The sequence below is a fragment of the Lissotriton helveticus genome, chromosome 11 (genome assembly GCF_964261635.1).
Source record: "Lissotriton helveticus chromosome 11, aLisHel1.1, whole genome shotgun sequence".
In the NCBI taxonomy this organism is placed as follows: Eukaryota; Metazoa; Chordata; class Amphibia; order Caudata; family Salamandridae; genus Lissotriton; species Lissotriton helveticus.
Genome location: NC_136072.1, coordinates 831,525,333 through 831,551,653, shown reverse-complemented (window position 1 = coordinate 831,551,653; position 26,321 = coordinate 831,525,333). Strand labels below are relative to the sequence as shown.

Here is a 26,321-nt window from a genome sequence, read left to right as displayed (position 1 = left end):
CGTCGCGGCTCCCCGACCTCGCAACTTCAAGAGCCCTGCTGACTTCGTCGAGGCTCCAGACCTCGCACCTTCAAGAGCCCTGCTGACTTCGTCGCGGCTCCCAGACTTCACAACTTCAAGGGCCCAGCTGACTTCGTCGCGGCTCTCAAACCTCGCAACTTCAAGAGCCCTGCTGACTTTGTCGCGGCTACCAGACCTTGCAACTTCAAGAGCCCTGCTGACTTCGTCGTGGCTCCCAGACCTCGCAAATTCAAGAGCCCTACTGACTTCGTTGCAGCTCCACGACCTCGCACCTTCAAGAGCCCTGCTGACCTCGTCGCAGCTCAAGTCCATCGTCCTCATCGAATTGCAAGTATCAGCGTGCGCTTCGTACATTATCAAAGACGTCCCCTGTACGTATCGTACTATCATGTCAACCTAAAGTATTAGCGTGCACTGCGCACCTCACCAAAAGCATACCCGGTGCACATCAAACTCTTACGGCAATCTGAGCATCAGTGTGCGCTTCGCACCTTATCAAAGACGTCCCCGGTGCGCATCGTACTTCAGCCTGTCAGTAGCACCAGAGTACGCCTCGTAGTCACTGCACCCACCAGCCGGTGCGCTTCGTATTCCAGCCTTCCACATCACCAGAGTACGCCTCATACTCCCTGCACGCACCAGCCGGTGCGCTTCGTATTCCAGCCTTCCACATCACCAGAGTACGCCTCGTACTTACTGCACGCACCAGCCAGTGAGCTTCGTATTTTACCCTTCCATTTCAAGTACGCCTCATACTGACTGCACGCACCAGCCGGTGCGCCTCGGATTTAACTATGTCGGCCTGTATGCCTTGTACCGGCCACCAACACGAGCTGGTGCACATCCTTGCTTCTCCACGTCGTCCCAGCTGAAGGGGCCTGGTTCTTCGTTATTCCACATTTATCGTAAGACACTGTGAGTACAAGTGGCGCTGCTCAAAGAATTACCCTACCCGGACCTGAACTAAACCAACCTAAGCATTTTTTTGTATAGGACTCAAGCCCTTTTTAAATTAATATTGTGGATCTTCGTTAACGTGATTGGTCTTGTGATAAAGTTATATAAAGAAGCAGATATTTTTACATAAAACCTGTGTAGTGTCCATCTGTAGTGGGTCTCTTGTATTACTGTATGTGGTCATAAATGCTTTACACCCTGCCTCTGAAGTAAGCCTGTCTGCTCGGGCTACGTTGCCATAAGGGTGAGCAGGGGTTATTTTGGGAGAGTACCTCCCCCCTTTCCTTGGGAGTGGGGGTTCCTGCTTGGCTTTGGTGCAAACCCCAGCCAACTGGGAATCCCATTTCCAACATTGGCAGCAAGCGGTGGGATCCGGACTTGCATTTATGATTTCATGTACAGTGATCATTGACTACTGCATATTGAGTGTAGACCATAACGTACCACTTGTTTTTGTTAGCCGGTTTTTCGAGATGCCATCTTTTGGGTCATTAGGAACCGCAAATTTTCTTTGACCAGGAGTGACGCAGAGTCCCTGGCATCTAGCATGTTTGATTATAAGAAAGACGGGTTACAAAGCCACCTTACTGAGAAGTTAAATGGGCGCCTGGGCTCCGAGGGGAGGAGGGATTCTTTCCCATTAAGCATCAGTGATTCTCCAGTCAGAGGCCTGTCCCCAGAGGAATTAAAGGACAGGGAAAGAGACAAAGAGCATAAGATAGCAATGGCAAACCTAAGGATAGAAATGAACAACCGCCTCCAATTACTGAGGGAGGAATCTAAGATGAGACAAGAGCGGATGAGAATAGAGCATGAGCTAAAGATGGAAGAACTTGATTTGGAGCAACAAAGGCAGGAGGCCTGGTGGGCCGCCGCCCGACAAAGAGAAAATGATGTAGCTCCAACCATGAGCTCTGCTGAGTGGGGGACCGAACACCGCTCAGCTGGTGGCAGCGAACATTCACCTTTTTGTGCTGAGTGGGAAGCAGAGTAAGACTCAGCTAGTGGCAGCAAAGACTCATTTTTAAATGCTGAGGGTGGAAGTTTGTACGCCTCGACTGACAGCAGCAATGATTAATTTTCCAGCACTGAGGTGGAAAGGATGCACCCCCCAGCTGGCAACAACCCCGACTCAATTACAAGTGCTGAGCTGGAAGAGGAGTCCAGCCCAGTTAGTGGCAGTGAAAATTCATCTTTCTGTTCTAAGTTTGTAGTGAAGTACGACTCGGCGGGTGGCCGCAAAATTTTATTTTTAGATGCTGAACTGGAGGAGGGATCTAGCCCAGCTGGTGGCAGCAATCTCTTTCTCAGTACTAGGTTTGAAGTGGAACCCAGACCAGATGATGGCAGCAACATTCAAACAAATAGGGCAGTAAGGGTAGTACACCCACCCAGAGATGGGGCGCCCCACTTGAGGGAGGGGAGCGACATGCACCAGGAGAAACTAGGGAATGAGATAGCTCCTGTGGGACTCAGGGTACTTGAGAGGAATTCAGGGACTGACCCAGGTGGTTTGTGGTTCTCGTGATGGGGGAACTCTACTGACTCCAGAGGAGGGGTGCAGGGAGACCATGATTACAGGCCGATACAAGGAAGTAATGAAAGCCCAGGAGAGTGTGGGTTAAAGGTCGGCCAGGTACGGTCCAGCCAATATCAGGAGAAAGGTGTGGAGCCTGTATGTGAGGCCCTGCAAGATTGGGTAAAGGCTCACCTAGGGGAAAAATCTGATTTAAAAGTGAGAAAGTTCATTTTAAGTACTTATGTCCCAGAGCTATGCCAACACCTGTCGGAAAACGAGTTCTCTGTCCGCAGAGAACCCCCAGTGGAAGCCATTTTTTTTGCCAGAAGATCTGGTGAGGCGTTTGGGGGGGTATTCCCCGGTAGTAGTAGGATGTGGAGCGCCAGGAAGTAGGGCTCCGGTAGTTCTGGTGTCTGGCGGTACCGCCCCAGGGGCAAGGGTGCAGAAGTCCAGGCTGAGAGGTGAGAATGGGGGCAGGCATGCTGCCCAGGAAGTCCCGGTGCGCCAGGTGAATGCTCCGTTGCAGGGTTCAGCCCTTGAATCAGAAAGCCAGGTTCAGGGGTTGCCTGACCTGGAGGGAAGACCTACGGTAAACAGTGACCTGACCAGTTTTTGTCCCCAGGGTATCACCCCAGTTGGGAGGGTGCAGACATCTGGAAGGGGGTGCCGAGGGAGGTAAGCCTCACCTCTGCCCCTGGTTATACATGGGGGATTGGACCCCAGGTTAATGGTTCAATTGCGAGGAGAAAGTTCTGGACTGATGAGCGAATTGTGTTCTGAAGGCATCTCTCCAGGTGGGAGGGTGCAGGACAACCTAAGGGAGAAGACCGGGGTGTGGAACAGTCCTCAGTCTCCTGGCCAGCAGCTGGGTAGGGGCCCAGGGCTGGTTGGTTGGTCAGGCGGTCAAACCTGACCTCACAGGAGGGAGAGCGGAAAGAAGATGCCAAACACCTAGGGCTACTGCCCCCCACTCTCCAACACCCCCAGCAGTAGAGAAGTCTGCCAGGCCGGAGGCCTGGCTCTCACCACTGACAGCTGTCAGTGGCCCCTGTAGTTGGTTGTCTTGGTTGACGGGGGGTTTACTGGGCCATTACCCTGTATTAGCTGTGTGTGTACTGTTGTTGTGTTGGGACACCCCTCCGAGCAAGCAAGGATTATGTGCTACACAGGTGGTGTCCCCAAGTGAGAATACTGTTTTCATTGGGCCTAGGACTGGAGTAGGCTGTTGTGGGCCAGGCTCCATGTTCTATCGACCATCACGGGGAAGCCCATCCTGGTAGTGATTGTTCTCCCCTGCGTTTGGCTGGAAGGGGGTTGTGTTGGACCTGGCCCTCTTTTAAAGGCTAACCCCTAAACTTTGCGAGACATTTACCCTTTTCTCTAACCGATCTGGGTTCCTTTACTACATATCAGACATCCCTATGATCGGCCCTTGGGCAGGGTGCATTGGCAGCTGATGGTAGGTCATGCCCTGAAGTGTGTGGTATGACCAAGTAATGAATTACAGCCATCTTCGTTTTATTATTGTAAGGATACCTGTCTCCCTTAGGCCAGAATGGGCAGCTTTTGATTATTACCTCTTATTATGTATCTCCAGACGGTGAATACACATTCCAGCAGCAGCACCCAGCAAGAATGGACGAGGAAACCGTTACTTCCTAAAAGTACTATTTCCCAACTCAGACGGTAGAAATCATCTATCCTCAAGAGTGTACTAATTAATTCTGAATTCAGGGACGCTAGTCTGATATTTTTACCATGCTCCCTGGGTCAGATACATAATAAGAGGCAATAATAAAAAGCTGCCCATTCTGGCAAAGGAACCCAGATAGGTTAGAGAAAAGGGTAAATGTCTCACAAAGTTTAGGGGTTAGCCTTTAAAAGAGGGCCAGGTCCAACAATGATCATCACCTTTAATTTCAAAGTTAGAAGTATCCATTAATAACAATCTTCTCTCTTGTCTGCTCTGTCAGTAGTAATAAGTTGGTCGTTCATCAACTTCTCCAGTGTCATTTTGTTCCTCATTTTATTGTGTTCATTCTATGTCAATTTGTAAATCCTTCATCAAGGGTCTTTCAATTATCTGTTATTTACATATGGATTCAATTTAGATTTCAATCTGAATTTGCTCGCTGTCTTGTAGTAGGCACTGGTTCTATGTTCTGTGCTTAAAATACTTTTTCCTAATTTTTTTGTATGAATTTGACTGCCTCTACTTTCTTTTCCAAGTTTGTTGTAGAACATGTGGGTATAAATGTCATCCCACTTTGTAAAATGTCAGTTTGCAACTTGATATATTAATCACTTGGGGCCTAATCATTTAAGGCTTGCTTAGGAATTTGGCAGACAGGGTACTCTGAACTATAATAATATTGGTTGAGGAGCACTCCCTATTTGTTCTCTATAATTCTTTTTCTAAAATATTTATCAGGCGTGCTGCAGAGTTTGGCACATTGTCCCTCATGTGCTTCAATAAGACTAACAATCCAAGTGGAACCACCTGGTCTATGCACACTTTTGCCTATACCATTTGGTCTAAAAATCGTAAATTCAAACTTTAAGTTTGAATTTACGTTTTTTAGACCAAATGGTATAGGTAAAAGTGCGCATAGACCAGGTGGTTCCACTTGGATTGTTAGTCAGACAGGGTACTCTGCCACAAATGGGACAGAGTACCATGTCCGCCATACAGACCTTTCGCCCACTCTACTGAGAGTTAGGTCAACCGTCGTGTTTCTGATAGCAGTGCGAACCGAGGTCAATGGGGAGAGAGGAAGGCCCATGGTTGTACATCAGTTCAAAGATTCTGATGAAATACCTCCAGGTGGATTGATTGTCAGTGTGGTTTTTGATGGAATTAGTTTCATGAAGTTGTTAGACACCATCTGGTCCAGGTTAGACTAGGTGACAGGATTGAGGTATCATCAAGGTTTTGGTAAATCCCAAAATAATTTGGGTGTATTGCATAGAGGTAATTCCTCGCCCTCGACTGCCTCAAATAGTGAGAAAAAGGTTGCATATAGATGTCAAAAAGCAGTGCTGACAAGGTACACCACTGTTGGTAGGTTTAGGCTTAGATTTGTGGGGTGGTAAAATAACCATCTGTTGCAAGACAGGTATATATAATATAAGCTACTGTGGCATGGATTCTGCCTGCTCTCTGGTGAACAAGGTGGCATCATTAGTGGTATCAAATGCAGTAGAGAAGTCCAAACGGAACAATGCTCCCATTTTAACCCTGTCAACCAGTCTGCGGAGATTGTCAAGGACTGAGACCATGACCAACTCCATACCCCACCCTGTACTGAAACCTACTTGGAAGGAGTCTCAAATAAAATTATGTTCTACATGATTGAGAAAAGACCATCCTTTATAGCCATTTCACCAGAATGGGAGAAGAAAGATGGGTCTATGGTTGTTCAAATCTGTCAGCTTTATGGAGACACTTTTTTTAATTAGGGTTTAACACCTGCATATTTCCAGAAATTTGGGGAAGTGCCTGGTTTCAGGGAGCTGTTAAAGATAGTTATTTATTCATGTGAACAGCTCTTCTAGTTGAGCAAAGTCAGATGTGTAGGTGCAACATTTAGGGTTGTTAATAATATTATATCTAGGCTACATTTATTCAGTATTCTATACCATTTTTGGACAAAAAGGTGTTCTCAAGGGACAGTGGTATTTATCGGAAAGGGTCCGTACAAGGCCGGAAGAATAGTCTCCAAGAGGGTGGACCATGGACGGAAAAGGGTCTCAATAGGGCATTGTCTGCTGGGTTCAATCCAAAATAGACGTGCACATTTGTCAATTTCGAGTTTGACGGATAATGAATTCTTTGTGTACCATGCTACATGTAGAGACACACCACTATTTAATCTCCCTAAAATGTACTTGAGTGCCACCTGTCACAACTGTGTGTCCCTCAGACACAGCCAAGTACTGTCACAGGTATCTCCCCACCTGTAGAAGTTCCTGAGTCCAGCGTATCACAGACAGTGCACCTGCCAGAGCTGAATCTCATTTATGCACATCACCACAAATGCACAACCTAGTGAATCACCCTCACATGAGTGTGCTAACCAGGACACCTGTCTCAACCCCTTAGTTGAACTGAGGTTCCTTGAGTGCCTTCCCTTCCCATTGTAGAAGAGCCTCCTATAAATGGGCGAAATATATCCCTCCCCCCGCACACAACTAGTTAAAGGATTCTATAATTGTAAATAAAAAGTCATAGAAGTTGATAAGGGGTTCAGACACTTTGTACTTGTTATTTAAAGAGTAATACAGCATCTTTTTGGGATACAAATGAAATGTATTTGTACTTTTATGATCCTTGGTAGATCGAAATAAAGCTTATGATTGACCAACAATTTAAAACAACATTAATCTGGGGTAAGAAAACGTGGCGTAAAATACTTTAAAGAAAATAATTTGCAGGTATTAAATTGGATTTAAGTACATTAGATGTAAAAATCAAGGAGAATAGGTTGCAGTTTGATATCTGATTTCACCAGCTGGTGAGCTAGTACAGTGGTCCCTTTAGTTTCTTTTTCATTCCCTCCTCTTTGTTTCCATGTCTGTCTTTCTGCCAATTGTTTCTTCTCTGATTTCCTGTCCTTCACCCGGTTCTCTGTATATCTCTTCCCCTCTGACTGTCTCTTGGGTTCTCTGCATCACCCTCCCTCCCTCTCATTGCTCTACCCCCTTTATTTGTTCCTATCCTGCTTTCCATCTTCTCCTTTATGTCCATCCTACCCTTTCCCTATCTCTTTCTATGACGTCTCATACTTCATCCATCTCTGTTCATTTTTCCATCTGAAAATCCGTTTCTATCTCCCTTTATCTCTATTTTTCGCTTCCTCATTTTACTTGCTGGTCCCTCTCCTCTTTATGTGCCAAGTTCTTTCTCAATTCCTCACCATGTTGGTCTTGCGCTCTCTCTCTTTCTCGCTCAGTTACTCTCTCCATTCATGTCTTTGTCTTCCAACATTCTCTTTCCAACTCATCTGGCAGTTTCTGTCTTTTCCTTCATCGTACTCTATCCATCTTCCTCCCTCTCTGTGCATTTCTTTTTCAATCTGCGCATGTGTTTATTTCTCGCTCAGGATGCTCAACAGTCGATAACATTTTAACATTGTCCTTACTGGGGGGGAGGGTAGGGCATGCATACAGAAAACAACATTATATGCCCGTTTGGAGGACTATTCCACAGCATTCGACAAGGTTAATCGGCAAAAGCTATGCTGCAAACTTATAGCATGGGATATAGATTGGAACCTTTTGAACCTCATCATTGAACTGCACTCCGATACTTGGGTACAGGTAAAACTATCAACCAACAAACACATTATCACCTACGTTATGTACTGAAAACGGCCTTAGACAAGGATGTATCCTAGCCCCACTATTTTCCCTATACATTGCTGACCTAAATATGTTGTTAAAGGCTGACCAGGTATTCCTCCAAAATTAGGTGGTGCAAAAATAACATATCTGACATATGCGGATGACCTAGTGGTCCTGTCCCAGAGGCCAAAAGGATTACAACACCAACTCAAACAACTACATTTGTGGAATATGGAGAATGGACTAACTGTCAATCTGTCCAAAACAAACATTATGACCTGGGGACGTCACACAAAAGCTAGGGAGTGGGTACGAAGTGAATCATCAATTGAAATAGTAAACCACTTTGACTATCTTGGAGTGACCTTCGATAATAAGTCACCAGGCCAATCGTAAATTAAAGGCACCAGTGATGACTAGGTCGGCTCTGAGATTCTGAGATTCAGGAATATGTTTAGAGGAAAAGCGATTAATGAATCACTCAAAGCCCTACACATGAAAGTGGTTCCATATCTATTGTATGCATCCCCGGTAATGAGCAACAAGGCCATCTCCAATTTCATAAACATTTTTGGGAAATGTGTACGCAATTTATTGCATCTACGGTCGGCAACTCCTTACTGTATTGTGCCACTGCAATTAGGCCTAAAATCTTTGGTAACACTCCATTATAGAAGTACTGTGAACTATATTGTCGATTGTGTCAAGGCTGACCCAACTTCATTAAAATATCTATTATTTGTAAAACATGTATATTGCCATTTAATTAAGAGTACGTACATCACATCTATCATTGCCGTTGGTATTCGCTTACAAAGCGCCAAGAAACCGTTCGGTATACGAGCGCTTTATAAATGGTTTAACTTTAACTTCAACTTCAAATGAGATTGCACAAGCGTACCCTATGTTGACATCAGAGTAGGGTTCTAGGGTTTTAGAGCCCTCGCTCAGTCTTTTGATTGGTGACAGCCCTTGTAGGCTTATGTCTAGTTATAGTTAACGTTCATGCAGGGTGATCGCTATGCCTTGCTGGGAATGTGAGGTGTATTTTCCCCTCCTTGCATGTTATTGTAGGGGTTATGGGGTGTCAGCCATATTCTAACCTTGAACAAACTTGGGGTATAGAACTGGGATGCACTTTGTCGTATGCTATGATCACGTGTAGCCCTTTGTACGTCCACCTGGGTAGCCACAGGGGCCACAAGGGGGAACCGATCATCCGTGGTCCTGCCACTGTTAGTGTTTCTTGCGTAAAGGAGTGGAGTAACATGGCCCAGGGCATGGAGATTGGATGTTTGCAGGTTCCCTGGACTTCCTCTGCTCGAAGTATTCCCTCTTCGCCGTGCTCCATTTTTTGACAGCGCCCACCCATGCCGCCAGCGGAGGACCTTCCGATGCCTTCCAGTGCGTAGTGATGCACCGTTTGGCCAGGAGGAGCACCTGGGAGGCAAAGCGCATTTCTACTTTCATGTGTTTGTGTCGCTTACAGATACCCAGGGCGCAAGCCTCCCATGTGTAGAGGTCCCGAAGTCCTATTAAAATACCTATTATATGAAGAATTAGGGAGAGTTATATCTATAAAGACTTTGAATTGCACAAGTTATCGAGAATTCTAGAAGCCTATGACCTTCCTGATGCACTGACATTGGGCCAAATGTGTCGCTAAGCTTGGAAAAACACATTGACTACTCAGCAGTGGGCCGACGACCTGACAGAAGCTGCAAAATATAAACCATCAAACTTAGTAATTGACACTTTGAGTGCACAGAGTAAAGATTATCTACGGCTAAACTTGCCAGGCCATGTAAAAAAGAAAGTCTTAAGATTTAGATTGTTATATATTCCAATTTGGGAGTTTGAAGGGAGATGGAGCCCAATTTTTAAAGGAAATAGGGCCAGTCGTGTCTGTGGTGCCACATTCACAGTTCAAGCTCTTATACATATTGTATGCATTTGTGCCAAACTGTTGATTATAAGTGGGGCTCCCGGTTTTATGGTATTTATGTTTTTTAACATTTCCGCCTGTATTAATCCATATTTATTTTTTGCCCATCTTATTGGTATTTATCCATATTTATTTTGTGTTTTGCAAATATATGGAGTCATAAAATTGTATATTTCCACATTTATTTAACTGATAAACATGCATCTCATACTTAGCTACCAGTCGCGTTTTAGCAAATTAGGCAGCCACATATAGCAAAGCACTACACCTTCAGGTAAATATGAGCATTATAATATAAATATATGTCACCGTGCACCTGCATTTAGGGAAATCTCAACCTATTTTTAACTTCCCATGCTGACTATTTGCTCAGCTGTCTTCCTAGAAATCACGAAAAACAGCATGGAGAGTCACCCATATGAAGATCACTTTTCTGCATTTTTCCACTTTTAAAAATAAATACAGATGGGAAACACTTGGTTTTCTGTTTGTAATTATCTGTAAAAATCCATAAAAATGGAAAATTGGGAGCCTTAAATTATAAGGAAGAATTAATTATCTATGCCCCTTGTTTAAAAATGCAAAAATAGGAACAGATCTGTATGATTGTTTATTATATCTTTGCACAGATAGGGAAAAGACAAAACCAAAAGAGTATTCGGTCTCCTTTTTTGGGGCAATTGTTGGTTGCATAAAATTAAGGATTTGTATGCATTTTGCATATTTAAGCAAATTTGCACTTTATTATTAACGAAAGGTAATATATTGTGGTAAAGATGGTAGTAAATACAGCTGTCGTACGTCGAACAATGTGACCAGTGCTGTCAAAGGCAGCAATGGGAAGATTTTATGAAGTAGCTAAATGTAAATAACCGTTGATGTTGGAATATACTCAGAATTTTTTTAAAGATGTATCGCTGTCAGATGTGAATGCTTTTACTTGTAGAATATTTATATGCGATGATGCATATTTTACTGTAATAATTGATTAATTCAGTAAGCTACTTTACTACTACTACTACTACTCTTTCTGCATCCACCACCTCTCTATTTTCTGCTATCCATCTGTGTGTATCTTTCCTTGTCTCTGTGCCATTCTCTACCTCTGTGTTCCTGTTCTGCTCTCTTTTTTTGCTACTTCACTCTTTATGGTTCTGTATCTTATTCCATCTCTCTTTGTGTCTATCTCTCTAAATCTATGTGTATCTCTTTCTCTCTTGATCTGTGCCTGCCTCATCCTGCTTTTATTTTTGCATCTAACTGTTCCTCCATAGGTGGCACTGCCACCTATTCTTAGATTTCTCTTATGCGCATGCATAGGTGGGTTTTAGGTTCTCAAGGTTTTTTGGACTGTGATGCAGCTGAGTCTTCAGAGTTTAAAAAGTGAGGTCAGTTGTCTGGTGTAATTCATGGGTGGAGGGCCTTTGGTACTCCATCTTTTCAGGCCTGGTTGGGCCCTCTCAGTATATAGCATGAGTAATAACTTGACAGTGTTATAGCAAACCTCTTTAGTCACTTTGAAATCACGTATGTTTTTTTCCCACTTTTTGGGCAGTTGTTGGCATCAGCCAGTTATGATGACACAGTGAAGCTGTACAGGGAGGAGGAAGATGACTGGGTATGTTGTGCTACATTAGAAGGTCATGAGTCCACTGTTTGGAGCTTGGCGTTTGACCGGACTGGAGAGCAGCTGGCTTCCTGCAGTGATGACCGAACCGTCCGCATCTGGCGCCAGTACAGACCTGGAAACGAGCAGGGTAAACGCCCAGATTGTCCTGTGACTGAGCGGAATGTTATGTGCTGATGTCTGTATGAAAGAAGTGGCTCACGTCTGTACTGCAGTGCTGGGATGTTTATTCTACTGTTTTTGAGATGCTGAAGTTTGTCCTACAAATTGATGGTGCTGTTGTGTATCGTCTTGGGTGAGTCATTTCTAAGATCTGTGTGGGAAGGCAGCAATGAGAGAGATCTGTCCTGCTTGGTGTGAGATAGGTATGTCCTACTGCGGATGTGAGAAAGTTGGCAATGCTGAACTGAGGTGGTGATTAGATCTGTCTTATTGTATGAGAAAGTGATGACGTCTGTCTACTCTGTGAGGAAATTATGCTTAACCTACTATGAGGGATGATCAGTGTTTCTCCTATTTGCGAGTGAGTGCTGAGGTCTGACCTACCCTATGTGACAAACAGTAACTCATTCTAAGTGTGGGGTGGAGATGTATTTCCTGTAGTATGAAAAATGTAATGATATCTTGCTCAATGCCTATCTATCTTTTCCAGGAGTTGTCTGCAGCGGATCAGACCCCACCTGGAAGTGCATCTGCACCTTGTCCGGATTCCACAGCAGGACGGTGTATGACGTGTCATGGTAAGAATGTAGACTCATGATATGTACACCTGCGTCCTTAGAGAACCTTCTTCACATAATAGAGTGGAGGGAGAGCATCCTCTATACATGAGCAAGTCAGTGTCACAATTTTACACGATAGAGACTCTTACTGTTTTACCTGAAAAGTCTGTATCCTGCAGGGTTGATCGAACTGAATGTAATTTACCATTGGGCACCACCAATAGCTGTGGGGTATCGCCTAACGAAACCTATGAGAGTGCGAAGATACAAAGCTGGAATATCGCAGGGCTGAAAAATAAGTCAGACGACGCTAGGTGGAGGGATTTTTTAAGTGAGTTTGACATTATTGGGCTGCATGAAACTTGGGACATTAACAATCTTTTTTGCTCGGACAGCTATACTGTTTATTCGTTACCAGCGATAGCCTCTGCAATGGGGAGGGCAAAGGGCGGGTTATTGACCCTGATTTCTCTGAAAATCGCAGGCTCCTACACTAAATTGGAAACAGGCTCTCCGAATTTTTTGACTGTCCAGATTAACCTCACTAATGCACAAACCCTTCTTATTGTTAATTTCTATAACTCTTTTGATAGGGCTTTTACAAATGATAACCTGGTTAGTCTGTACCATTTTCTCGAAACATATAGCGAGAAACAAATTACTTCTTATTCGGTTATTGTTTTAGGTGATTTTAATGTACATTGCTGCCACTAAAACTGTCAGGTGTGGGATAGCCTTGGCCCAGCAGATCAAACAGAGACACACTTTGAACACTCAATGCAGGGAGTTTTTTTGGAGAAACTAATGGCAGACAATGGCCTAATTTATCCTAACAAATTTAATGATGGCATATTTGTTCCAACTTTTAAAGGTAAGGGCATGCGATCAACTATCGATTATATTTTTGTCAGTGCAGCGTTAACTACCAGGGTTAGTGGCTACACTGCTATCTGGTCTTCGTTCAGTGACCACAATCCGGTCATTTTTACCTTAGTAGATGGACTCAAGAAACCCGAGAAAACCAATAGAACTGTTGGTTCTCTAGATATACGGCCTACAGACCAGGCTCGAACAATTAAATGGTGCCTGGTTGTGCCACAGGATTTCCAGGCAAATTTATTGGTCAAGGTCGGTTGTGAGATGCTCATCTGCTCAAACGAAAGCTCGGGGGACGTTAATGTCCTATACTAAAATTTGTACCCAGGTAGCTTCTGATCTTATGCGGCCATGTAAGGTGCAGTCAAAAAAAAGGGGAGAGATGGTTTGACCGAAAGTGCTCAGCAGCCCAACGCTAGCTGCTGACAGCCTTGAAAACAAATCCACCAGATAAATCCGCTATAGCAGCAATAAGGAATAGCTATAAATGACTCTCATAACCCGGAAAAAGGAGATTAGATATGAGGCTTGGAATGAGCTATTATCTATTGAAGTCATTAAAGACAGTGCCAAATTTTGGGAAGTTGTCAACAAACCCTTTTTTCAAGACTGCATTAATAATCTCCTTGATTGTAGTATCAAGGAACAGGACTGGTACAATCATTTTAAATCGGTGTATGATGATGAGGATACCCAAGGTTGCACTGGCACTATTTTTGAGATTGAGGCTTATACCATGAATTTTACAGAACCAGATGTAGCAGAGGCCATATCCCAAATGACAGGCAATAAGGCCCCAGGACCTGACGGTGTCCCAGCCGATCTTTTTAAATCTGATATAAAGACATGGTCTAAAATACTGGTGAATGTTTTTAACAAGGCCTGTAAATCAGGTCTGCCCAGTTCGTGGTCTGAATCAGTAATAGTGCCCATCTTTAAAAAGGGCAATAGAGGGGACCCTAGTTGTTATCGCCCCATTTCACTAATTGATTTGCCGTAAAGGTGCTCGGTATGGTGGTACTCCATAAACTCACGGGTTGGCTATCCGAAACCCTATCAGATCTGCAATATGGATTCAGGAAAGGCAAGGGCACAATTGATCAATGCCTCAATTTAAATATTTTAATCGGGAAGTATACAGTCACCAAGAAGGGTACACTTTATCTGGCATTATGGACCTTTCCTCGGCCTTTGACCGAGTGAATAGGTACAAACTTTGGGTTATGCTCCTGAAATTAGGTGTTGACAGAAATATTGTGCACTTCCTAGCCGATCTGCATAGTGATTTAACTGCCACTGTGAGATATGATCATAAGGGTAATTGCAGCGGGGGAATACGTATTGTAAATGGTGTTAGGCAGGGGTGCATCTTGGCCCCTTTACTCTTCACCCTTTATATTAACAACCTGGAGCAAGTCCTAGGTGAAGCTTGCAAAGACATCCAACGTGTAGGAGAGCGCCTGATTCCGGCACTCCTCTATGGGGATGATGCCGTCCTCCTAGCACGAACGGCGGTAGGGCTACAACTTCTTTTGAATTCCTTTGCCGTTTTTATGAAATCCTTAGACCTTAGCGTCAATTTTACTAAATCCCATGTCATGATAACTGGTCACAAACCGGAAAGGGTTAAACTTTCCATTGTGAGGGCAGTGTGCTTACCAGGGTCCCTACCTTTCCCTATCTGGGAATAATTTTTGTATTTCCCTCATAATGTATGGTGCAGACATTTGGAGTATTAGGAATACAAAGGAAATTCAAGTTGTTGAGAACAAGTTTTTTAAAAACCTTCAATCCGTGCCGCAATCCACGTCTGGCTATATTGTCCATCAGGAGTTTGGAGCTGGCTTTTTGGAGGATTTAATTGCTATTGCACCGCTCCTGAAGTGGATTTCTACATGGTTAATCCCCGAATTAGTATGAATCGTGAAATATTAAGAGACTGTTTGGCTCTTGATCAAGCGAACCGTATCCCCTGGCTGAGTTATGTCCACAGGCTGACAGGGAAACTGGGTCGACCAGAGTTTTTTTTTTTTTAAACAATTTTTATTATTTTCCAGTGTAACAAACATACACGTTGACAGTCAATACGACAATAGTACTGTGAAGATGTAAGTATACAGTCATGCACAACCGAGGTTTAACATTAAGACATCATGTGCGACATATCTCTACTCACTTGTCTTAGATCTGCAACCTTTTAATACCTCTGTCGAGGCCAGATGCAATCTGGTCTATGAGACGCTCAACCCCTGTCCCTATACAGGGCTTAAAAATCTAAATCATGTAACATATATTGATTCAAATGTTATCAAAAACAAATTATGACTAGAATTCAACTTTGTATTTCAATGTATATTTGAGCATTTAAATTATTATCACATCAATTTTGACAATTGAAAACATAAATTACTTGCTTATTACACTATTCTAACATGTTTAAACAATAGACAGTCACTCATTGACCTGTGGGAAACAAAGGACATTAACTAAAGAACCCAATGCATTTCGGGTCAATTTAGACCCTTCTTCAGGGGTACAAATCAATGGTACTTTACGAAAATTGTTATTACAATAAACAGATTTTTCATTAAAGTTAATTCATTATAGATGATTCGGGACTGTATTACGTTCGGTCCGTTCCGTCGGCACTGCAAATAACATGTATCAGAAAAAAACATATGTCAAAAGATGTTTTGCTTGTAAGTCATACGTAACATTACACGAATCAAAACAGGGTGTTGCACACGCGGGGGTTCCCTGTGTTTGTGTATACTAACATTCACCATGAGGTTGTATATGAAAAAAGCATCCCAATGCAATTCGAAAAGAAACATGTTCCTTACTCACATGGTATTTAAACGTGGGAGCCAGAGATTGTGACTGAATTTTACACGACTCTGCCTAGTTTCTCTGTATAACTCGGTTCCTCCTAGAAAATATATAAAGTAAAGTATACTAAAAATAAACCCTTTGCTTTTATAACTATGACTCATTGATAGCTTTCCCATGGATAAACATTTTACCTTTTGTGGCTAGATGTTTTGTTTCGTGTTCATACCAACGTGCCAAGACCAGCCTCCTGTCAATCTTAAAGCGGGGTAGAATAACGTACTTCCTCGCGGTGAATGTATCCAGCCGCGTTTCTTCCCACAATGGTTTGAAAGGATTGTAATGAGTGTGACCCCTCCATAATAAACACGATTGACTTGCCGTGCAAGTTTAAAAGCCTGATTTACCGCTACTCTTACCTGCCCACTTCTAATGCCGCTTGAAAAAGTTAACCGCCTTGCCTCTCTTCCTCCGTCGCGGTGAAGGTATCCAACCGCGTTTCTTCCTACAATAGTATCAGAGAGGTTGTAATGAATAAAACCCTTTTTGCGAAGTGCGATTACTGTGCCCTGCAAATTAGGAAACCTAATTTACAACAACTCTTACCTTCCCACTTCTAATGCCGCTTGAAAAGACTAACCGCCATGCCTCTCCTACACGCCGATTCCAAGTTGGGATCCCAAAGTGACACGCCCATATGCGTCATGTGGTATTTGTGAGTCCATCCCTAAACCGCGTTTTGAACGAGGAAACTTTATGAGAGCCCTAGTCTGAAACGAGCATGACTGATGTTGCTGTGAAAAACGAAACCGTATCAAACCTGAATCCCAGGAAAGTCTACAAAAAATCTGAGGGAGTGTCTTAAAAAATATATGTGAATGTGAAAAAATGTATATGAAAAAATGATAAAAAAATTCCAACATATATTCCGCCCCTTACTGGGAATCTGCCTCATGTGCAACAACCCTTTACAAATGATTCTTCTTGCCAACAAATATTATCCATGTATTGACATATGCTTCCATGATATTCTGAAATCTCAATGGATACACAACGCTCTAAAGAAAGCATAACATCTCATACTGATCGTTAAGCCCCCCAGGATTCATTGTTCCAAGACTTTTAATCCAGGATGTTTCTCTTCTCGAAAGCATTATGTGGTGATCTTTACCTTCCACTTCATCCACCACCTCCAAAATTGTGAATCTAATTTGGGGAATGGTGTGTTTGGCTTTGTCCCAATGTGCGGCTACTCCTGCCCTAATCCCCTTCTTCTTCTTCATCGGAACTGGTGACATCATCTTCCGGCAATGGATCACATATATCCCCCCTATATACATTCCATGGAGTCCACACTTTGTTCCATTTACGAGGGCAAGCCCTAGTTACGTACACCGCTCGTTCTGTTATCAATAGCATGTCCATGTTCCTGCACCACTGCGCTAAGGTGGGTAGTTCCAACGCACCCCATCTCTGTGCTATATCTCTTTGCCACCATGATGCCCAATGTGCCCCACGTCTGATCATATCTGGATAAGTCATTCGGCTCCCACATATTCAAAATACATTTACGTGACTCTGGTAGCAGGGAGACCTTAAGTGTTTGTGAAATAGTGCGCATCACCTGTCGCCAGTATTCAGCTATCAATGGGCATTCCCAGAGGGTATGGATTAGCGTCCCTTCCTCTCCACATCCACAAAGAGTATAGGGATGCGGAGCCCTCTGCAGCTTGTGTAGTGTGGTTCCAGTGTAGTATATTCTATGTAGGATTTTGAGCTGTACCAGTCTGAACTTGCCGAAATTCCCACCTCTCTTGGGGATGCTAGTGCCTCATTCCATTCCGTGTCATCCATTTCACCCAACTCTTCCACCCATCTCTCTCGTAACTTCAGTGTAGGGTCCGATAGGTTATTGGTCAGCTTTCGGTAGGTAAGTGAGGTAGCACCGTGTTGCATGTAATCAGTGAGCAGCCTGTCTTCTAATGGGGAGGATTCCGGAATGTCGGTTTCTGCCGGTATTGCCTGTAGCAATGCGTGCCTGATCTGCACGTACATATAAGTTTCTAATTTGTATTGTCGCTGGAGCAGGGCGAACGGCACCACTGTTCCCTTGTCCCATAAGTCCCCTACCGTGGATATTCCGATGCTTTCCCATTGAGCAAACCCCTTGCTGCGCCTCAGTTGTCCCAGTGCCTTGGTGTCCCAGAGCAAGGTGAGTTTTGTGATTGTTCCCTTCCAACCCAATTTCGCTTGCGCAGTGTGCCATAGCGTGGCCGTGTGCTTCGTGGGCCCTATCAATTTTGTAGCCTGGCCTCTGTTATAGAGCACCGATAGCATGCTGTCCGTGCCTAATTGCGCCCTATCGGCCCTATAGGCCGGGTCATCCTGAGGCGCATGAATCCACTGGTTAATAGTTTTGAGCTGCGCTGCCCAGTAGTACATTTGCAGGTTGGGTAGTGCAATTCCTTCCCCGTACCAACTTCTGTTCAGTTTAACATGTGCAATGTTGGATACCAATGCCGTTACCTGTTGAAAGTATCGTGGCGAGACCGGCTATGGAGTGATCTCTAGTGCGTACAGAAACCTCGGGAGAGCCATCATTTTGTAGAGTGCGAGGAGTGTTAGGGGCAGAGACGCCCAATGCTTCACGTCGCTGCGCAGACGTTCCAGGGGTGGTTTCAGGTTTTTGTCAAAGAATTCCGTCGGACTGTCGGTGATATGTATGCCAAGGTATTTAAAGGAGCCCGTGGCGCGCAGAAGCGGGCAGTCCGCTGCCAGTGAGGGTTCCGTTCCCTTCAGGAGGTATAGTACAGATTTCGACCAATTTAAAGTGTAGCCCGACGTTTTCCCGTGGGCATCACAGAGTGCGAGGAGTGCCGGTATGCTCCTGTCCGGGTCCGTCAAATACACCAACATATCGTCTGCGTAGAGCGATATACGATCTTCCCATCCCTCCTTCCAGCTAATCCCTTTCAGTAATGGAGTTGACCTAATCAGCGTCGCCAGCGGTTCCAGAACCAGAGCAAACAGCAAGGGTGATAGGGGACAGCCCTGACGGGTTCCCCTTGCCAGTTGGATCGTGTGTGAGATATGGCCGTTAGCTGTGATCCGAGCTATTGGATTGGCGTATAGGAGGCGTATCCAAGCTATATATTTAGGGCCAAATCCCATAAGCGATAGGACTGCGAAGAGGTGTCCCCTCTCTACCATGTCGAACGCCATCTTAGCATCCAGTGAAAGGATCACCGCTGGCTCCAATAATAACGGGCCCGAGCTAGGATCCCATGTAAACGTCTGAGATTTAGAGCAGTGTTTCTATTTGACATGAAGCCCGATTGGTCAGGGTGTATCAATAGCGGGAGATGGGTCATTAATCTATTAGCTAGAAGTTTCGCTAGAATTTTCGCTTCCGCATTAAGAAGAGAAATCGGGTGATAAGATGAGCAATCCATCGGCGGCTTTCCGGGTTTCGGGATTGCTACTATCGTTGCGGTTCGTTGGTCCGACGGGAGTTCCGCGTTCGATAGGCTCTCCGTGTACATTGCCAGCAGTGGTGAGCTGAGCTTGTCAGACATGAGTTTGTACCATTCTATGGGGATCCCGTTTGGGCCCAGGGCTTTTCCCGATTGTATCGCATGTATAGCTCGCTGTATTTCCTCGACTGTGAGGTCTGCGTCTAGGTCCTGGACCGCTTCCGGTGGAAGTGTCCGGGTCACGATGTGGCTGAGGGAGTTCAATGCTGCACTCTCCGTGACTTCTCTTTCTGGGGTGTAAACTGTTTCAAAGTGTTCCGCTAAAACGCGTATAATCTCCTCGGGGTGCGTCTGAAGGGTCCCCTCCCTTGTGTGTAATTGCTGTATGCCTCTAGTGCCTCCCCCTTTCTTGTCCAACCAAGCTAGCATTTTTCCGGCCTTATCTCCCACATCATAGATTCTATGTGCAGTGACCGCGATACTGTCGACTACCTGTAGTCTGAGATGTTCCTTATGTTGCTGCTGGCGTATGTGCAGGTTGTGTGCTGAGCTCGTTGTGGGATCTGCCATATCGGCCACGTTCGCTGTGTGCAATGACAATTCTAACTCCGTGAGTTCCTGGACTCCTGGTGTCGTGCTTTTTTGTACCCAGCAATGGAAGCTATTGCTTGGCCTCGGAGGACCATCTTGTATGCTTCCCAAAGAATTGAGGGAGAGGTCACCGACGTTTCGTTTTCTTCAAAGTAATATTTAGTCGTTTTCCTGAGGTCCTTCTTAATTTTTGGGATTTTCAGATAATTAGGGTTTATGGGGTATATTCTTTTACAATATATTTATGGTGTCTACGTTTTGCATTCCATCACCAAGCATCAGGAAATAGTCTATGCGGGACAGGCTATTGTGTACCGTTGAATGATAGGTGTATTTTTTTCGCGGTGGGGTGTTTGTGTCTCCATACGTCCGTCAGACCCATTGCCTCCAAAAAACCCTGGAAACTGGAATGACCGGATGTGTGGGCCCGTATCGGGAATTTATCTATTGTCGAATCTACCACTGAATTAAAGTCACCCCCAATGATGGTGGTCCCCGCTGGGAGATTTAACAGAAATTCTCCCAGTGCCGGCAGGGCAACTGTGTGAAGTGCTGGAGGCACATAGACTGACACTATGTTTAGTAGTTGGCCTTCCCATTGTCCGTGGATCGCTGCGAACGTCCCTGGTTATCCACCCTGGTCTGTAAAAGAATGAACGGGGAGGACTTCTTCACCAGGATACCTGTCCCCCTTGAGCCTGAGGTAAACTCTAAGTGTGCTGCCATTCTGTAGCCTCGTCTGTCTAGTGCCTGGTATGCTTTCCCTGTGAGATGTGTTTCTTGTAATAAGACCAATGCTGGGCCTTGTTGCTTGATAGCCTGCAATACTAGCCCCCTTTTGATTTTGTCCCCTAACCCCCTTACGTTCCAAGTTAATATCCGTAGAGGTGTAACCGTGGTCTGCTGCATTATGCCACTATGTGTGGTGGATTGTGAACAGTGTGTCATAGTGAGGTGTTCTGGGTGTGCCCTGCCATCACTCCATTATCAGTACGATATGTCCGCATCCCTGTGGAGTGGTGTGTGTGTGTATGCTCTGTCGTAACGTGTGTAACTCGAACAATAACAACTGAGTCCCCCTCCCCACGCCCCCTCCCTGCCTCCCTGCTCAACGGACATAGAACCGCCCGCCTCTCCAACTTAGCAGAGTGCTCATCCCATTCCCAAACCATTGTACTTGCTTGCAGGGGTTAGGAGTCCCATGGAGGCAGCGGCCCCTCCTGCCCTCCTTAGCGTCTCCCTGTCCAGAACTCCAGGGCAGCGCGCCCGTTTTAGTAAAGGACAACTGTTATGGCTGCGAGAACCGGACCCTCAGGATCCTGGTCGCTGTTCGCCTTCCACCGATCCCGTTTCCGACGGGTTGTCCTAATTGCTTCGTCCCGACGTCTGTGTTCCTGTGTGGTCCTCACCCTGCTGGTTACGCTGACTTCTGTTGGTACAGCGAGGTGCTCCTACTTGTCGCCATCCTTCCAACCAATCTTGTGCAGCGTCCGGCGTGTCAAAAAACCATGTCTTGTTAAATGTAAATAAAATGTAAATGTATTTCGATTTATATAGCGCACTAATCACCCAGGGGTCTCAAGGCGCTTGCTTAGGGAACCCGTCCTGGTATTCCCCTGTGAGATACCCCGGCAGGGTATTCACAAGGTGAAAGCCAGGCATCCCGCCGCGAGGGGCCGTAGTGGAGATTAAGCAAGCTATTGCCCAGAGTCGCAGAGTGTGACCCCGTGAGTCGAGTAGGCACCGGAGCGAGAATTGTCGAGTCCGTGGAATTTTTGAGCCCGAGACCCGCCGAGGCGGGGAATCGAACCCTGGTCCACGGCTGATCTCAGCTTCCGGGTCTGCCTCCTCTAACCACTGAGCCACGCTTCTCCACTTCTCCAGTTCTGTATCTTGATTGGCGGCGAAATCCTTGCTGCTTGGAGGATAGCATCCCTATCTCTGAAATTAAACAGTCTGGCTAGCACCGGTCTTGGTGCTGCTCCCGGCTTTGGTGCGCCGCCGGGTATACTGTGCGCTCTCTCCACTGAGAAAAAATGCGACAATCCTTTGGGTTGCAGTCTGGTCTTGATCAGGTCTTCGACATATAGATCCATCACTCGCCTGCCCTCCGACTCCGGCACCCCAAGAATTCGAACGTTATTCCGTCTCGAGCGCCCCTCCTGATTATCCAGCTTCTCTGTAAGATGTTTATTCACGGCTTCCAGACGTTCCACCGCCAATTGCAGCTCCGAGGTGTCTTCCACCAGGGATTTTGTGACCACCTCTACTTGTTTGACCCGTTCTGTCATCTTGTGATAGTCCGCTCGTAGTAGGTTAACATCCGTGGAGATGGATCCCACCGTCGTTTGCACATTGGACAGAGTCTTCATTATGTCCTTCAGCGTTATTTTTTTTGCCCCCTCACTCTCTAGGCTTCTTCCTGTGGAGGTGCGACCTTCTGGCTGCGTCGGAGTATTTTTTTCATAGGCGTACTTGTCTAGTTTCGCCTGCGTCGTGGTGTTCCTCGGTCCTCTGCCCGTCATGGCGTCCGCCGTCTCGGATTCGCAGGAATTGGTCGATTCTTCACTGGCACGTGTACAGTTCTTGGCACCAAGATTCGTGTCGTTATGAGTGTCACAGCGCGAGGGCGCCCTTCAATTAGGTGCTGTTATGGCCTTATACTGCGCGCTGCCGCCGTGTCCTAGGTCCCCAGAGATGCTTTAATCTTGCCGTCGTCAGGGGTAGCTGTTATGGGCTCGTTATAGGGAGGCACTTCCCTCTTATTGTCTCTGTACCTGAGTGTACTATGTCTTCCGTATCGGCTTCTGCAGACAGGCCGCGTTTTGCGCCGGGCCCTGGCCTCTGATTCACGTTTGTCCCCTTCAAGAGCCCAAATCTCCAATTCTGTCCATGAGCCCTCCTGTTGCCCTCCTCTGGCAGTATCACTAACTGGCACCTCCACCTGGTGTCTTGTTCCCCTCCCGCGGCTCGTCTGCGGGGTGCGGGCTCAGTCCGGCCGGTGTTGCCGGTCACTTGTGTCCTTCTTTCCCTCTCCGAGGCTCACGCGCCCTCTGACTCGCAGGTGCACTTTCAGTGAGTGGCGGTGTGGTGTTCGTTTGTCGGTGGCTTTCCGAGGGAGGGGGGGAGAATGCGCTTGGCGGTAGACTTACGGCCAGGGATCTATTGCCGTCCAGTTCCCCGCAGCCAAGTCCTTCAGCCCAGGCACGACTGCGGAGCGCGATCTATGTCCTTGCCGCTCTTAAAGGTTCCAGCCTCTTGTAGGTGCCTAGGTCCCCTCCCGCGTGGTCCGCGTTTATATCTTCGCCCTTACTGCCTCTGTTTATCGGGTCGCATTTCTCCGAAGGTTTTTCATGCCATCGATGTCAGGGCCGACTTCCGGTCGATGCTCCCGTTCTACCCCTATTTCCGGTCGGGCAAACGGGTACTCCAGATCGGTGCTGCCGTTCCGCGTCGGAAACCTCTTGCTTCTCTTGGTTCCCGGTTCCGGATTTTTACCGGAGTTTCACCGGACGGTGCCGCTTGGTCCCCGACCTCGGGATCTGGCTTCAGAGGTGGAATTAAGCCGGATTATTGTGCGGATTTATGGGATGGGGCCGCTTTACTCACAGAGCTCCTCCGCTACACAGCCACCATGCTTGGCTGCTAGCCACGCCCCCCGACCAGAGTTATTTAACTCGCCTGATAAATTGGTAAAAGGGGATTTGAAATGGGTGAAGGATTCATACTTGTTAATGGCCGCTGTGGACAGAGAAGAAAGGGAGCTGGTAAAACCAACCGTAAGAGCTCACCAATTGTTAATAACATCTTGTGCAATTGAACCATACCTGAACACTGTCTTAAATCCTAACCATCGTTTTCTTTTGGTCAGATTCAGGTTGAATCAGCTCCATTAACTCCTCGCCGATCCCCCGGGTTGGAAAAGGGTGGAGGACCTGGGGGCATGTTCCTATGATGATTTTCCTAACCAGGATACAATGCACTTTAGCGTTTTATTCTCCCTATTTTAAAAGTAAAGGCCTTTTGCAAGTTAAGCCAGCTCTTCTCTATTTACAGCTGCTATCTAATGTGTGGGAAACCTTTAGTATAGCCAGCTTTCTTACTGCAGCAGTTAGATTGAGGAAGAATATTAAGAAAAAGGCAACTGATTTTCGTGATCTAGTTTGCATTACCTAAATTTACTTATGGATTTAAATGGATTAGTGGTCTTAAAGAAAGTATCCAAATGAATTATGTACCAGTTTTGATACGCACTCCAGGTCTAAAAAATCTTTTTATTGTGACCCATGGTTTTATTATCAAATTTTTATGTATTGTATAGTATGCTTTTATGGTTTTAAACTAACCAAATAAAGTACTTTTGACTGACTGACTGACAGACTCTTACTGCAGTTCACAAACCCCAGTGTCAGTAAGGATCTGCCCTCTATTTGAGTAGGCTTCTTATCTGTCCCTTGTTGACTGTTTTCATATTACAGTGGTTCTTGACTTGGTGGATGTGTGTTACCTGGCCGAATGTTAGCATATTCTATACCCTGGAAAGGTCATTAGAAGTCCAGGAGGCCAGATCTATTTCACAATATCCACATTGATAAACATGTAAATAGTTCATCTAAAGAATACGCACAATCATTGGTCATCCTGAAAATCAGCTTGAATTTGAACCTCCTAGAACTAAGGTAGGTGCCTCTGCTCTGTTGCTCTGGGTGTACTTACTTTTCCCAACACATATTTGTCCCTGTGCCTGAGACACTGTTCAATGGACTTCTAGTCCTGTACAGCTTTACCGCTGTTTGTGTGTCCCCTTTTCCGTGTACACATTTCTCCATCTTCTGCTGCAAGTGTTTCCCCTGTAACTTTTTTATGGGTGCTTCTCTTTCACTCCTACATACATCTTCCTATTTCCAGAAGTAGTTTCCACTCTGTCCCAATGTTAGTACATGCCATATCTCAGTGTGTTTATGTTCACTGTGAAGGTAACTTGGCCTACACCATTCCACTGTGAATATCTCCCTATCTCACGGTATGTGTATTCCTATTGTAGAATATGTTTCTCTGTCCTAGAGTTTCTTATTGTTCCAATGTCAGTGATTCACTGTCCCAGAGTTCACAGTTGCTTCAATGTGATATTCTTTTGAAGGAGTGGTAGAGACCAATTAATTTCCTTTTCAACCTCTAGATAGAGAGACGTTTTGTCAGGTTGTGCAATTATGCATTCAATCTCTTAGAAAAAAGCAATGTTAAGAGCACCTTTTTGAAATCCATGTATTCTGATATTTCGATTTTGAAAGTGAAGAGTTGAAACACCAAGATAGAGAAACGTCTTTCTTGGACTCTATTGTAGGCCGAGCCTACCAGACAGCACAAGTTGCCTGGTTGCAAAAGACCTGGTCTAGACGTAATAACAACTTATACATGCTTACAGCCACTCATTGCTTACCATTGGTTTACTTTCTTGTCACTCTCATTTGCTTTCTAATCAGTGGGTTTCCTTGTCGCAGCTTATCTATCTTGCAATGTCCCTGTCTTTGATAAAAGGCTCTTTACCATCTCCCTGATTGGCTGGCTTTTATCTTTCCACTGCTCACTTTTAGAGAAGTACTTTGTGCTTAAGCACTCCATGAGAGTGCCTGTATTTTCGTACTCCCTTTTCCCCCCTATTTGCTGCTTCTCCCTCACATCCTCCCTCCGTTGCGCCCCTATCCATCTCCATTGCTTTTGGTCAGAGCCTGCACCACCACAATCACCCTCAGCCCATCCCACTTCACAGCCACTCTACTTTCTTTTTTCTTATGTTTTCTTTTTTGGAGCAACCAGCAGTTGCCACTCCTTATTTATTTTTAAATTAGGCACTGTTACGCACTTTCATATTCTCAGCAGAAAACATCCCACCATAACTCCCACCTGCCCGGCATCAAAGGAAGCCACATCTTCAACTATGGATCTCGGCATTGGAGCAGCCTCTTTGGTCCTGTTGGTTGCCAAGTAGCACCACCTAGCCAGTATTTAAATATGTGATTCACTAATGCTGGGGGGGGCGTGGCCAACTGCCGAGCATGGCGGACGTACAGTGAGCGAGCTCCGCACCCGGACCTCTGAAATCCTGCTGTAATGATGGGGCCCTAGGCCCGCATGATGCAAATAAGTGTGACACAGGACACCAGTGAGAGGATAGTAATTCTGGCCACGAGCACGTGCGCTCGGCCTCTTTTATTAACCTGACCCAGTGACGTCTGTGGTGGGTGGGTGTTCAGTGTAGGATTACACTTAGGAACAACTAGACTGTGTCCTGGTAGGACACTGCATCCCTCCCAAAATTTAATGAAAGGAAAAGCGAATGTCCAACCTGCAAGAAAAACAGAATACCAGAAATTTACAGCCCCCAACGGATTCTCTTCAGGCGGCCGGCGGGGAGATG

At 45.5% G+C, this 26,321-nt stretch overlaps 1 protein-coding gene across 3 annotated transcripts in view; it reads left to right on the top strand.

The window, feature by feature from the left end:
• The window catches only part of CIAO1 (cytosolic iron-sulfur assembly component 1), a 251,841-nt gene that overhangs the window by 194,026 nt on the left and 31,494 nt on the right, over positions 1–26,321 (top strand). For all 3 annotated transcript variants that reach the window (XM_078667004.1, XM_078667003.1, XM_078667005.1), the window contains exons 6-7: positions 11,341–11,542; positions 12,065–12,152. In XM_078667004.1, the coding sequence (XP_078523130.1) occupies positions 11,341–11,542; positions 12,065–12,152 (290 nt within the window). The remainder of the gene's footprint in view (positions 1–11,340; positions 11,543–12,064; positions 12,153–26,321) is intronic.